The sequence below is a fragment of the Leucoraja erinacea genome, chromosome 26 (assembly GCF_028641065.1).
Source record: "Leucoraja erinacea ecotype New England chromosome 26, Leri_hhj_1, whole genome shotgun sequence".
In the NCBI taxonomy this organism is placed as follows: domain Eukaryota; kingdom Metazoa; phylum Chordata; class Chondrichthyes; order Rajiformes; family Rajidae; genus Leucoraja; species Leucoraja erinaceus.
The window spans coordinates 22,364,689-22,378,846 of NC_073402.1; the positions used below are offsets into that span (position 1 = coordinate 22,364,689).

General features: G+C 42.0%; 1 protein-coding gene across 1 annotated transcript in view; it reads left to right on the forward strand.

Moving 5' to 3' along the window:
* The window catches only part of wdtc1 (WD and tetratricopeptide repeats 1), a 41,785-nt gene extending 28,527 nt beyond the window's left edge, over positions 1 to 13,258 (forward strand). The window contains exons 11-16 of the mRNA XM_055656388.1: positions 529 to 625; positions 1,015 to 1,188; positions 2,819 to 3,054; positions 4,979 to 5,153; positions 8,370 to 8,562; positions 10,322 to 13,258. Of these exons, the coding sequence (XP_055512363.1) occupies positions 529 to 625; positions 1,015 to 1,188; positions 2,819 to 3,054; positions 4,979 to 5,153; positions 8,370 to 8,562; positions 10,322 to 10,516 (1,070 nt within the window). The 3' untranslated portion in view covers positions 10,517 to 13,258. The remainder of the gene's footprint in view (positions 1 to 528; positions 626 to 1,014; positions 1,189 to 2,818; positions 3,055 to 4,978; positions 5,154 to 8,369; positions 8,563 to 10,321) is intronic.
* Positions 13,259 to 14,158: the final 900 nt, after the last annotated feature.

Below are 14,158 nucleotides of genomic sequence, written 5' to 3' on the forward strand. Positions count from 1 at the left end.
GCAGTGAGTGTATGTGTTCTCTGGTGTAAGAATGCCTTACCATCCCACAAGGATTTTTTGTTTTCTCTCTCTATCAAGTATCAAGTGTAATGTTGCATCACAGTGTTACAAGATATGCCAGACTTCCTCTTCCTGAACTCGTCCATGAAAAGCAAAATACTGCTGGTGCTGGAAATCTGGAAATTAAATGAACGTGAAGCTGCTCAATAACCCTAAAATCTACCACATAGGAACTCAATTGTACAGATTTTCATCATTAAAAAAAAAGACTGAGAGAAAAAATGCACCAAAAAAGGAATAAAGCATCTTGGATGATAAATGACAAATGGTGGAATTATTTGAGATTTGAGGGGGGAAAGGAGGAGGCATCTGACTGGCAAGAAAGGATGGGAGAAATAGAAACATGGAAACATTGTATAGTCGGACAGTGGTTAGCTTGGCAGAAATATCTCAAGTTTGCAGCCACAATTTTATATATTTACAGCTGTTCCAAAATTAAAATTCTGCCCTCCCTCTCTCACCCTGTAGAGTTACAGAATGGAAAATCAATGGCTAATGGAGTTACAAATGGAATCCACCTTCACAGTAATGGCTTCAGGCTATCAGAGGCATGGCCACAAAGTAGGTAAGAAATCATTCACCTTGAATGGTAAGGATTGCATTGAATTTACAGTACTGGGATCAACCATGAATGAAGTTCCATGACCATTCTGTGACAGTTTTATATTAATTACAATTAATTTATTGAATATCATTTTATTGTTACATCTAGTGTGCCTCTAAAGCTTCAGCAAATAAGAATATCATTGTTCTGATTCAGATCCGGTGTATATGATAAATACGCTTGACTCTACTGCATGTGTTTCAACCTTGGCCAGTCTCTCTGTAGTATGATGCAGAGCCCAGAACTGAGCAAAATTTGTGGATTTTAAAAGTAATAAATGGAGATTTTATCTTTTATTGTAGAAGTTTAGTGCACTCTCTTGTTCTGCACATTGACTTTTCTCTTTGCAGTGTTCCCTCTGAATTGTCACCATATTTAGAGAGGCTGAAACAACAAGCAAACGATGCCTTCTCTCTGCAACAATGGACACAGGCTATTCAGCTTTATAGCAAGGCCATTCAGCAAGCAGCCCGAAACCCCATGCTTTATGGTAACAGAGCCGCAGCCTTCATGAAGCGCAAATGGTATGGAACGTTCCTGCTCCACCACTGGAGCTGTCTAAGTATCTAGCGAACTGTAAGCTGTATTAAATAGATATGCCATTTTGTTTTGCCTCTGCTGAATTCCTCATCACTGCAGTGAGATGAAATCTATTCCATGTTTGTTTTTTTCCACTTTTCTGTGAATGTAAAAGTTATTTTTTAAGACAGGGAAGTGAGATGCAAGATGCTAAAAATGTGGAGTGGTGTGTCGTGTTCGCATGGCAAGTGGGCAAGGCCTGGAATGCACTTCCAGGTGTGGTGGTGGAGAGTAGTTCAAGTGTAGCACTCAAAAGAAAGTTGCAAAAGTATCATAACGGAAATTGCAGTGCAAAGAGGAGAGGGCAGGAGAGTGGATTGCTTATTCATTAAACTAGTATAGAGGTCAGACTGAATGCTTCCTATCATGTTGTGACCACTCAGTAATTCTAAGGAGAGATAGGTTATTGAATTCCAGAGCCCATTGCAATACTGTCTGGAGGCTCTTCCCTTGCTGGTTAGCAGATGGGATTTGGACGGGTGGAGGTGCTGGAAGATAGTTGGGTCCAAACAGCAAGGGTAATTAATTTAAAGCTTCCTCTGCCAAGCTCCAGTTTGCCAAATTACCCATGTTGTCAACACTGAGTGCAATACATTAAATTGGCAGGTGCAAATGAGTAGCTACTTGGAAGGACTTTTTGAGACACCAGAGACAGTGGGAAGGCATGAATTGCATCCCCACGGTTACAGTAAGTTAGTAAATCATAGAGTTGGCGTCGAGGAATTGCTTGCTGGGTGGTGTTCGGAAAAGGAACCCCTGGACAGACTGGCTTATCTTATAACTCTACATCACACTTCAATTAGCAAATCACATAATGTTACAACTTCAAAGCTAGGAGTATGCCCTTCCAAGTAGTGTTGGAGCTTGTGCAAACTATTGGTTGGGATGGAACATCTATCCAGGTTCCCTGATTCAAAATGGCCTCCAACAAGTAGGATATTCAAAGAAATCCAAAAATAATTTTGTATATCATTTGCTAAAAATATTTTATAATTGGTCTTGCATTTCGGAGTACAGCAGCTTAGTATCTGAAGGAAGAATATCTTAGTATCTCGACCCAAAATGTCACCTATTCCTTTTCTTCAGAGATGCTACCTGGCACACTGAGTTATTACAGCTTTGTGTGTCTATCTTCAATCTAATACTGTAACTAAGACTGAAAGTTGTGGTCCGGCTGTAATCCATCATAGACGTAGTTAGATTGCTACCATAAAGTCAAATCTGCAAGTGAATTGTTCACTCTTATATTGACTGCATTTGAAGCTTCTAAATCCATGCCATCCGCCCAACAAGCCTGAACGCCACAACAATTAATTACTGAAGTTTCTCTATTTGTTGCTGATACTAAACATTCTCAAATTTTAAATGAATTTTGAGTATAATCAGCACTGTATATAAAATGTCTTGTGCCTGTTTGAAAATCGTATACTTTTTGTGGGTCTATTTTGAAGCATTGTGTCAGGATTGTGGTTCTATTTTCAAATAAAGCAAGCTAAATGTCCAATGCAAGAATGACACATTAGTTTTTACCCTAGTACGTCCAGCATCTGATAGCTATCCTTTCTTCTCTTTCAGGGATGGAGACCATTACGATGCTCTCAGAGACTGTCTGAAAGCAATTTCTTTGAATCCCTCCCACCTGAAGGCCCATTTCCGCCTGGCACGGTGTTTGTTTGAGTTGAAGTATGTTGCTGAGGCTTTGGAGTGCCTTGATGACTTTAAGGGCCGTTTTCCTGAACAAGCCCATAGCAGTGCCTGTGATGCACTAGACCGAGACATCAAGGCAGTGCTCTTTGCAAAGACTGATAATTGTAAGTCTCAAAAACCCTGCTATCCCCAGTGTGTCATTGTCCCACCACCACAATCAGACTTCCATGTGGTATCATTTTTAATCCATATTTGTATAAAGTGAAATGGGAATTCAACCAATGGAATGACGGTTATACAAAACCTAATGGTCAGTATACGTAAACAAGGAATGGTAGCTCCTATTAAACATGGACTTTATTGACAGCTATCATGAGCCCCAGACACAGGTGAAGGTGCCAAAGAACTCCTTCAACTATATCTTCATGAGTGAGGGCATACGGGTTAAAATGTTGCTGCAGATCAAACAGGAGGCCAGCGTTTGGCCTACTCCTGCACCTATTGTCTATTGTTTGTGTGATTCATGAGTGATGAAAGGAAATTGTTGGAAATTGAAAACAAATCTATGTAAGAATTTATGCCCAAGGATAAAAATATAATATTTGTGGTTGTTAGGGGGATGAGGTTAATGGAGGTCAGCAAGAGTGATGCCCAATGGATATCTAGTGTAGGGTGAGGTATGTGTATGAATTTTTGGTGTTCTAGCTGTTACAGAGTCATGATGATGGGTTCTTAATCTGGGCTGAGGAGGCAGAATTGAAACTTTTTGAAGTGCACCCAACACCATTTTCTGGTTACCCAGTGATTCTAAACAGGTACATCTAGTTTTCATGCAACTCCAAGCGATTTGAAGTTCTGTCTCAAGTTATGTATAAGCATACTTCACACGTGATTTAAAGACTGTTTTGTAAACTACATCCATTTGTCTGTGTGGAATTTGTGTATTCTCCCTGTGACTGGGTTTTCTCCCACATTCCATAAACATGCGAAGTGGTCCGTTAATCGGTCCGAGTCAGCATGGATTTGCGAAGGGGAAAATCTTGCTTGACTAATCTTCTGGAATTTTTTGAGGAGGTAACTAGGAAAATGGACAAGGGAGAGCCAGTGGATGTACTGTACCTGGACTTTCAGAAAGCATTTGATAAGGTCCCACATAGGAGATTAGTAGGGAAATTTAGAACACATGGTATTGGGGGTAGAGTGCTGACATGGATAGAAAATTGGTGGGCAGACAGGAAGCAAAGAGTAGGGATTAACGGGTCCCTTTCAGAATGGCAGGCAGTGACTAGTGGGGTACCGCAAGGCCCTGTGCTGGGACTGCAGCTATTTACATATATATTAATGAATTAGATGAAGGGATTAAAAGTAACATTAACAAGTTTGCAGATGACACAAAGTTGGGTGGCAGTGTGAACTGTGAGGAGGATGCTATGAGAATGCAGGGTGACTTGGAAATGTTTGGTGAGTGGAAAGATGCATGGCAGATGTAGTTTAATGTGGATAAATGTGAGGTTATCCACTTTGATGGCAAAAAACGGGAAGCAGATTATTATCTGAATGGTGTCAAGTTGGGAAAAGGGGAAGTACAACGAGATCTGGGGGTCCTTGTTCATCAATCACTGAAAGTAAGCATGCAGTTACAGCAGGCAGCGAAGAAAGCAAATGGCATGTTGTCCTTCATAACAAGAGGAGTTGAGTGTAGAAGCAAAGAGGTCCTTCTGCAGTTGTATAGGGGCCTAGTGAGACCACACATGGAGTATTGTGTGCAGTTTTTGGTCTCCAAATTTGAGGAAGGGCATTCTTGCTATTGAGAGTGCTGCGTAGGTTCAAGAGGTTAATTGGCGGGATGGCGGGACTGTTACATGTTTTCAGAATGGAGTGGCTGGGCTTGTACACTCTGGAGTTTAGAAGGATAAGAGGGAATCGTATTGAAACATATAAGATTATTAAGGGTTTGGACATTCTAGAGGCAGGAAACATGTTCCCGATGTTGGGGGAGTCCAGAACCAGGGGCCACAGTTTAAGAATAAGGGGTAAGCCATTTAGAACAGAGATGAGGGAAATTTGAATTTATTTCTTTTTTTGCAGCTGATGAGAAAAAGACAGGATCTACAACACCAATCCGCATCCGATCAAGTGGCAGGAAAGATTCCATCTCTGATGATGAGGTGATTCTGAGAGAGCGAGGTTATGACTACAAGTCACGCTATTGTGGCCACTGTAATACCACCACTGACATAAAAGAAGCCAACTTTTTTGGAAGGTAATTTTATAATTTGCATGCAAGCACCAAGGTTTATGAAAGGCTTTTTTAACTGAGCTGTTAGTATATTGGTCACTAAATTGCAGCAAAACGTTGTTTTTCAGTGCTATGCACTATTTTGTAAAATATTCCCAAATCACAATCACAATAATACTTTATTAGCCAAGTATGTTTTGCAACATACAAGGAATTTCATTTGCCAAGTCAGTCATACAAATAAAAAGCAACGGAACACACAAAATATATTTTAACATTAACATTCACCACAGTGACTCCTCCACTTTCCTCACTGTGATGGAAGGCAAAAAAAAGTTCAAATCTCTTCCCTTCTTTGCTCTCCCACGATCGGGGGCCTCGATCCTTCCGTTGACAGGACGATCTTGACTACCGTAGCCAGTGGACGGGCCCTCCGCATCTGGGCGATCAGCTCCTGAATTGAGGGGATGTTAGCTCCCCCGCACCGGCGATTGGACCCCGGCTCGGGGCTGGCCGAGTCTGCGGCGTTGGAGCTCCCGACTAGCCTCTCTGGAGATTGCGAGCCTTTGATGATGAGTCTGCCGGCCGCGGTTGGAACGATCCCAGGCAAGGGATCGGCTCCGATGTTAAGTCCCGCCCCGCGGTGGGGCACAGTCAGTCAGAGGAGGCCTCCAGCTCCATCGATGGTAGGCCGGAGATGTGACCTGGAAAATAATCGCATCTCCGACAAAGTAAGAAACTGAGAAAAAGTTTTCCCCCAACCCCCTCCCCCCACATAAAACAAACCAGAGAACATTTACAGACTTTTAAAACACACTAAAAAAATATATAAAAGACGAAAAAACAGACAGACTGTTGGCAGGGCTGCCAATCTTGCGTGACCCTGGTGGAAGGATACAATTGTTTTTTGTTAGATTTCAAGCAGAAATATACATTTTTAAGTGCGAACTGCAAATATGACAACATTTGTGATTTCAGTTCCAGAGGTTACTCTCCAGAACTGCTTGTATCCATCAAGGATACCTGTTACCCTGGACATTCCCTTTTCTCTCCTCTACCTTCTGGGAGAAGATAGAGGAGCTTGAAAGCTCAGACATCCAAACTTAAAAACTGCTTCTTTCCCGCTGCATCTAACTTCTGAATCAATTACCTCTTTCACACCCCATTTCCAGAAGTGCTTGCATATACTCCTATTCTTAACGCTACATCATTCAGTTATTCTGTTGTTGCACTTTAATATTCTTTTGCACTACTTGGCACAATGATCTTGTTTTTTAACACTCATATTTATTGTTGTATGTATCATTGCTGTATATATACTGTTTACTCTGTGAGCTTCATATGAACAAGGAATTTCATTGCACCCGAGTGTTTATTACCATAAATTATTTGGAATCGAAATTACTAGAGTTTTGGTTAAGCGCTTTAACCACATCCTTGTGACCTCCAGACATGATTAGTCTGGTGCTCTGACATCTTTTATCTTCCACAAACCCGAGTCCATCTATCTGTCAGAGATAGATACAAAATCCTGGAGTAACCCAGCGGGGCAGGCAGCGTCTGTCTGAAGAAGGGTCTCGACGTGGAACATCACCCATTCGTTCTCACCATTTTGGATCCTGGATGCTGCCTGCCCTGCTGAGTTAATCCAGCGTTTTGTGTCTATCTTCCATCTATCTGTCAGCAGCATGTCCCATCTGCATTGTTTGTTGCCAGATTGGCATCCTCTTTGGTTTTTTATATTCTCATCCTTGCTTTCAAATTTTCTTTGGCAAATTCCCTCCCTTTCTTAGGAAATTTCTCCATCCCACAATCCTTTTTTTGCCCTTAGCACAATGGTTATTTTCAATGGTTCATTCTTGGCAGCTGTGCCTTCAGCTGTATAGTCCCAAATTATGGCGTGCCTCCTCTAAACATCTTCTAATTCACTTGCTAAGAAACATTTTGCACCTACATATTTTTGTTTAATTCATTCCTTTGTTAAATTTCATTAACATATATGTAAAGCAACTTGGAACATTATACTACAATGGGGCAGGAAGAGCATTTTCCAAGAAGCTCTAAACTAGCTGTCGATGCTCATTTTGTCCCAGTGATTTTACCTTAACCTTCTAGATAGTTGTGATGGACCTGCTGGTCTTTACATGAGAATCAATGTCAAAGGGGAGAAGGTATTGTGCTATTAGGCAAAGATTGCATTACTACCATATTGAGGATATCGTGGAAGTTCTTCAAATGAGACCATATGGATGGAGATTAGAAACAAAACAAGGGTGTTGTCACTGGGAGTGCATTACAGACCTCCCAACAGTCAACAGAAGATAGACAAACAAATACTTAGGCAGATATCGGGAAGCTGGGATGCAAATAGGGTTATTATACTGTCAAATTTAAATTTCCAAATGTTAACTGGGGTTACTTTGGTATTAAATGCTTGAGTTGCGTTCTGGAAAACTTTTTGATACAATATCGAGATGGACCAAAGATGCAAGTAACATTACTGGACTATATCTCGGGGAATATATCTAGTCAAATGGAGTGAGTGTTGGTAGAACATTTTTTTCAGTAAATTAATTTCACTTGCACTTTATGTGCAATGTGACGAATAAAACCGTATTGTATTGTATTGAGATAGTGACCATATATCTTAAACTGTTTTATAGGATGGACCGATAATTAAGGTCTTAAACCAGGGTGAGACCAATGTCATTAGCATAAGGGAGGACCCAGCAAAGGTGGATTGGGAAGATCTATTTGTAGGCAAGTCTACATTTGCTCTGTGGGAAGCAGTCAAAGGAGAAATAGCAAGAGTTCAAGGCCATTGTACCAGCAAGGGGGTAAAAGACGGGTGTCAAGCATAGGGAACCATGGATGTAAAGAAATATTGAGGTTGGATAATGAGAAAAAAAGGAAGCATATAATGTATTGGGACCTAATGTCGGTGGAGGCCTGTCAAGAGTGTCGGGAGATGCTTAAAAACAGTTAGGAAGGCAAAGAGAGGTAATGAGAAATCTGACCGACAATATTAAGGTAAATCCAAAGGTGTTTTATAAATAGTAGTTGGGGGAGCTGCTGATAGTGATAGTGGCTGGGTATTTGGATGTAAAGATGTAGCAACTGCAGAAATGGGGAGGCTTGTTATTTCAGTACTTCAGTGGAGGGGGTGGAAAAACAGACCGTTTTGATTATAATTAAAATTGTTCCCTTTTCATGTGGCAAATGGTTCATCTTTCCTTTCAGTAATGGTCAGTACATTGTCAGTGGTTCCGACGATGGATCCTTTTTCATCTGGGAGAAAGAGACGACAAACCTTGTTCGTGTTCTACAGGGTGATGAGTCGATTGTGAACTGTCTGCAACCACACCCAAGGCACTGCTTCCTCGCAACAAGCGGCATTGATCCTGTGGTTCGTCTCTGGAGTCCAAGACCAGAGGTATGAACACAAAGAGACCGACCGGGCTACTGAATGGTTTCAAAGGGTTAAATCATCATAGGGTCAGAGAACTTCCTAACCACACATTAAACTCGCAAAGTTCAAGGGCTATAGCAGACTGAATGAGAGCTACCTACTAACTGAACATTAGCCCAACTAACATCAACAAGGGGAACCAAGTACTATTTGCTCAATCAGTTCTTTAAAAAATAGATTTAAATGAGTTTTACATAGAACAGCACAGCACTAGGCCACAATGTCTGTGCAAAATTAATTATTAAATTCCAGAAACAAATTCTGGAGATTGAATGAGACAAGCAGTGCTGATGCACTTAAAGGGAGAAAGGAATAGGTTAAGCTGAGTGAGGGAGGTGATGTAACTTGGGAGAAAGCTCGTGAGTGCACATAAACAAAAGAGCCTACTTTGATTGTAATATTTATTAAATGACATGAGTCATTGATCTTCCCAATTTTGCCAAACAATGTTTCATAGATTAAAGCCCCTGTCCCACTTGCGTGTCCTTGGCACGCGAATTACGCGACCTTGTCGTCGCGTTGAGGCGCGACGGTTCCGCGAGATTCGCGCGCGTCATCATGCGCCCGGACAGCCGCCTGGAGCGCGTGACGTCATTTGAAGATGGACACAAAATGTCAGAGTAACTCAGCGGGACCGGTAGCATCTCTAGAGAGAAGGAATGGATGATTTGTGTGGTCGAGACTCCTCTTCAGTCTGAAAGAAGGGTCTTGACCCGAAACGTCATCCATTCCTTCTCTCCAGAGATGCTGCCAGTCCCGCTGAGTTACTCCAGCATTTTGTGTCTCTTCAATCTTCTTGGCCCCGCTCTGGGAGTATTAGTGGGGGCGGATCCGGATCCGCAACGGACGTGAGCCTCAGGCTGAGTTCGACGATCGTTTGCCTGCTGCTGTTGGAGGCGAGACGTTGCAACGCACCAGGGTCTTGGGCCTGTCCCACTTTGGCCGTCAGTTATGCGACAGGCCGGTGGCGCACGAAGATTTTGTGCAGGACCAAGTCCACACTTCTCCAAGCGCCCGTCCCCGCGCTACCCACCCGCTAGCAGGTCGCGTAAATAGCACGCGAAAGAGCCAAGTGGGCCAGGCCCTTTAAGGTTTTCAAGCTGTAAGCAAGACAAAAAGAGAACAGTGAAGACTTGACACAGAAATTATGTTTTGGTGGGACAGGTGTAGAGGACCTGTGGGGAAGTCAAACAGAAAATAGTTTTATTCAATTAAAACCAATCCTCTTTGATATCAGTAGGTCATTTAATTAGATTATGTGAAGTTTGAGACTGACTTGAATCCATTCTGAGTTTAAATTACATTTTTTTTTTAAAGGAAGCTAATTGAATCTAGGGCAAAACCAGCACAGAGTGTGTGTTGAAGGAGCAAATTCAAGTGCAAATTTGATGTCAAGGCAGTAAATGGCTACTGAGTAAACCTACTGATTTTTATATGCAAGTGGTATCAGTTTTAAATTCACTTAAATGGCAACACAGGGATAGTGATATCTTCTTTCCTGCAACTGGTATTATTAACCTGCAACAAATCGGCACTGCACTGGAAAGTACCTCAACTTACACTGCTCATGGCAACAATCTCTGAATTTGAGATGGCGATAGAAAAAAAAATCCAACACTGTGTTGCAATGTATCTTTTGCCCATGATAATGGACACGCACATGAATGTGCGTATTAACCTAAGGAACCGTTCTAATGGTTAGTAACTTTTTTTTCTTTTCCAGAGTGATGATCAAAATGAGAGAGTAATTGAGGACATGGAAGGGGCTTCACAGGCAAACCAACGGCGAATGAATGCAGACCCCCTAGAAGTAATGCTTTTAAACATGGGATACAGGATCACTGGACTGACCAACAGTGGGATGGCCTCGGATGATGAGGAAAACACTGAAGGCCAGGTGCAGTGCCGGCCAAGTTAAGAAGCAATGTGAAAAATAGCGTACTTGGGACAGACCGGCAAACAACCATCTGTTTAGTGTCTGTGGCTGAAACACTACACTGTCCTCAGCTACGCATAAGCCATGTTCAAGAAGCAATGATAGGGTTTACATCCTTTCCAACGTCTATCTCACTCTCATATGGATGTACCCTATACCAGTCTGCAGAAGCTTCAGCGATGTTGCAGCCCTATAGTGAACAGCTGACCGGGTCAGACCTGACCTGAGACACAGAGGAGACAAAATTGTTTCTGGTGACTGAGAAAGACACGTTTGATAAGCAGAACCTTTTGTAAATTGTTTAGATGCTGCTTTCAGTTTGTATAAATGCTTCTTCTATCACATTCAGTCCCTTTGTGGTGACAGTCCATCAACAACAAACAGACAGTAATACTGTGGTCAAGCAAACTCCTTTAACAGACCTGGGGTCAACAGTTTAAGTCAATATTTCCTGTTGCAGTTTTAAATTTGGATGTAGAGTGTTTCTGTCCTTGATCGGGTCCTTGTATAACATACTTATGGCCCTTATTCCACCTCTGCCCAGTCATAGTATGCACAAGATGTGAAACTAGACATGTCCAAACAATGGAATCTTGATGCACCGTCTGTGCTGATGTAAGATCGTGAGAAGCATCCATTAATATTCGCTATGAGATTGACATTGACCATGGTAATGTATGGGGTCTGGTTTGGAAATACCTCGGCATCAGCATGTAAACAATCTGGATGGGTCTTGCCCCACATACATCACACACATTTGGTCAGTTCATTACACTGCCAACTCTCACTTACCTTGGTCCACTTCCATAGCACCCACTTCCCTCTTCTCAAACCCCCCCCAACACTCGCCGCTCTCCTGTCCCTAAACCCCATTCATCTTCACTCCCATCTCCCTGCCCTCATGTACTCCGTTGATTCTCCACTTCCTGGCTGTTTGCTTCACCGCTTCTCCTTCAGCACTGATTGCATGACAACCATCTGCTTTCCAGGACTTGGAATGCCCAGTGTTCCCTCATTGGAATCCTCCTTAAGATTGTGTTGCAGATTCAAATCTCAGTCCATTCAGGAGCTTGAGTTAATGTCATCTTTGAGTAAAGGTTAGCGAGAATATGCGATGTGGACTTCTATATTTTTTGCTGCCTGCGCCATTGGATAAATTGGTGCAACGTATGTGCTTTTAAGTATTGTTACCAGCTTTGCATAAATGCAGCATTGTTGATGATGGAGCTGTAAGGTGTGAATTCAGAGATCTCATTCTAATTTTTAATCTTCCTCTGAGATTGGGTATTTGATTGGAAGTTAGTTATAGGTTGTGATAGAGGAGAAAGTTTTGCCTTGGGTGAAGTCGTGGTTGATATGCTGGCAAGTGCATGACTGGAGAAAGCAGCAGGCTAACACAGAGCCATTAAATGGAATACTTGACAAGCCTGTGGATTTGGTTAGCAAACTATCCTTCCACGTCTGAGACTAGTGTTGAGATTTAACCCTGAGAAAACATCTCTCAGTGAGAGTTACCACAAGTGGTTTCTCTTGAACTGAATGAACATTTTGCACACAAAACAAATTATTTTAGGCATAAAGATGGCAGATGTGGAAATTTTAATATGTTAGACATGACAAGTCACTATATTTTGGTGTAGATTTCTCAGGTACAAAGACACTTTTCAGTGGGTATATGGTGGAAGACACAATACATTATACTCCCACTGTGATCAGATTCCTTCTGCCAGTATTTGCTGCCAGTGAATGCGCTGTTTTATTTACTTACCCCCATCAATTTCTGAACAAGCAAATTCATCACACATTGAAGCTGTTTTGCTCAAAGGCAAGTCTTGTCAGATTCCACGTAATGCTCACATTAATGCTCACATAATGCTGGATTGGAAACAGGTTCACTTCGCCACGGCATCACACATTCATCAATTTACTCTGAAGGTCACTAATTTGCTGCTTTCAGGAGGGTGGATGGAATTATTGGTTCCAATCCTCAAAATTGGGTCAGAAACCTCATTGCACGATGAAACGGAATGTAATTGGTTTAGTCACTGATTACTTGCAATTACTGCCCCAGTAATTACTTTTCTGGTTAATTGCTCATTTAAACTACATAGCGATCAAATACAGAGGGTGAGGTGCTTCATTATATGCTTCTTGAGGTGCTCTGTAGGAGCTGCAGGGTTAAGCTCAACCAAGAGGAGCCCCATAGCTCAGTGAGGAGCTGGTGTGATTGAGATGCTGCCAGAATCCATAGTTAAATACCAGCTGCTCCCACTCTCAGCCATTCTATACGTGACTGCATTGCTGAATTGTTAATAGTTAAGTATAATTTAGGTTATGATGTGGTTATGAATCAGAATTTTTCTGTATAAAATCCTGCCTGAGTCTTTTGACGGAGATTGTTGCTCATTTGCAGTTGCTTGAGAGCCTTGATCCGAAGCTGCAGCCTACAGTAGGGTCAGTCAGTACAATCTATTAATGGTGGCAGTGGGATTATCTTCAGATGGGTTATTGGCTGAGACATTGTGGTGAGATTAATGGGTCAGTAATTGCATCCACAGCAACCCAAAGGTTTGGTGCCAACTGTATGTTTAAACCTCACAGTTTGTTGCTCCTGTTCTTGTCTGTGTTTTGATGATGAATTGCCCGTGGGAAGCTGCTAACTGTAAAATTAAATTGTTACTCCACAGTTGAGGTTTGCCAGCATTAAATGGCCAATTTAGCAGAGTGGATTTATTGTATTTTCTACTTTTATAGGGACTATAATTTAACAAATGTGTTACTACCAATACACATTTAGTTTTAGGTACATGGAAAAAAGGCTCTTCAGACCACCAAGTCCACTCCAACCATCCATCAAGCTGTTCACACTGGTTCTATGTTATCCTACTTTCTCATCTACTCCAGATACATTAGGGGTAATTTTACAGAGGTGAATTACCCTACAAAAGCTGCACATTAGTGCAATTAAAATCATAAACCCCAGCAATTTGGTCACAATTAAAACTGAAGTTGCACTCTTTGGGTCTCCTGTCCCACTGCATTCCCACCCCTTGCCAGAAATCACACACAACCTACTGGTCTTGGTGTATGGGGAAAATTCAGAAACAATTTGCTCTAAAGAATATTGTTCATTTCAACATTTAAAATGTCATTTGGGAAAGGAGCAAAAGAAACTGCCTGAAGCAGGCAAAATTCGTTTAGTGTAGTTAAACATTACAGACCTCTCTTTTCTATCTTTCCCCCCACCCACTCCATCTTCTTCTTGCGTATGGCGTGCACAGCCTAAAGTTGTCGGACAACTTGTTCTATTTGATTGTGCACGCCGGGTTGATTGCATTTGTCGAAACAGGGCAGACCACGTGAAGGTTGTAATCTCCAACCCCCCCCCAACCACTCCATCAGTCTGAAGAAAGGTCTCCACCTGAGATATAGCCGATCATTCCCTTCTTCTGATGCTGCCTTGCTCATGCGTTCTTCCAGTACTGTGTGATGAGTTAGGCATTATGGTCAGCATGGACCAGTTGATCTGAAGGGCACGTTTCTGTGCTGTACAACTCCGTGACGCCTCTGGTGCTATTGTGCCCCTTCAGATAGTGTGGCAACCAGAATTGTACAAAAGGGTAC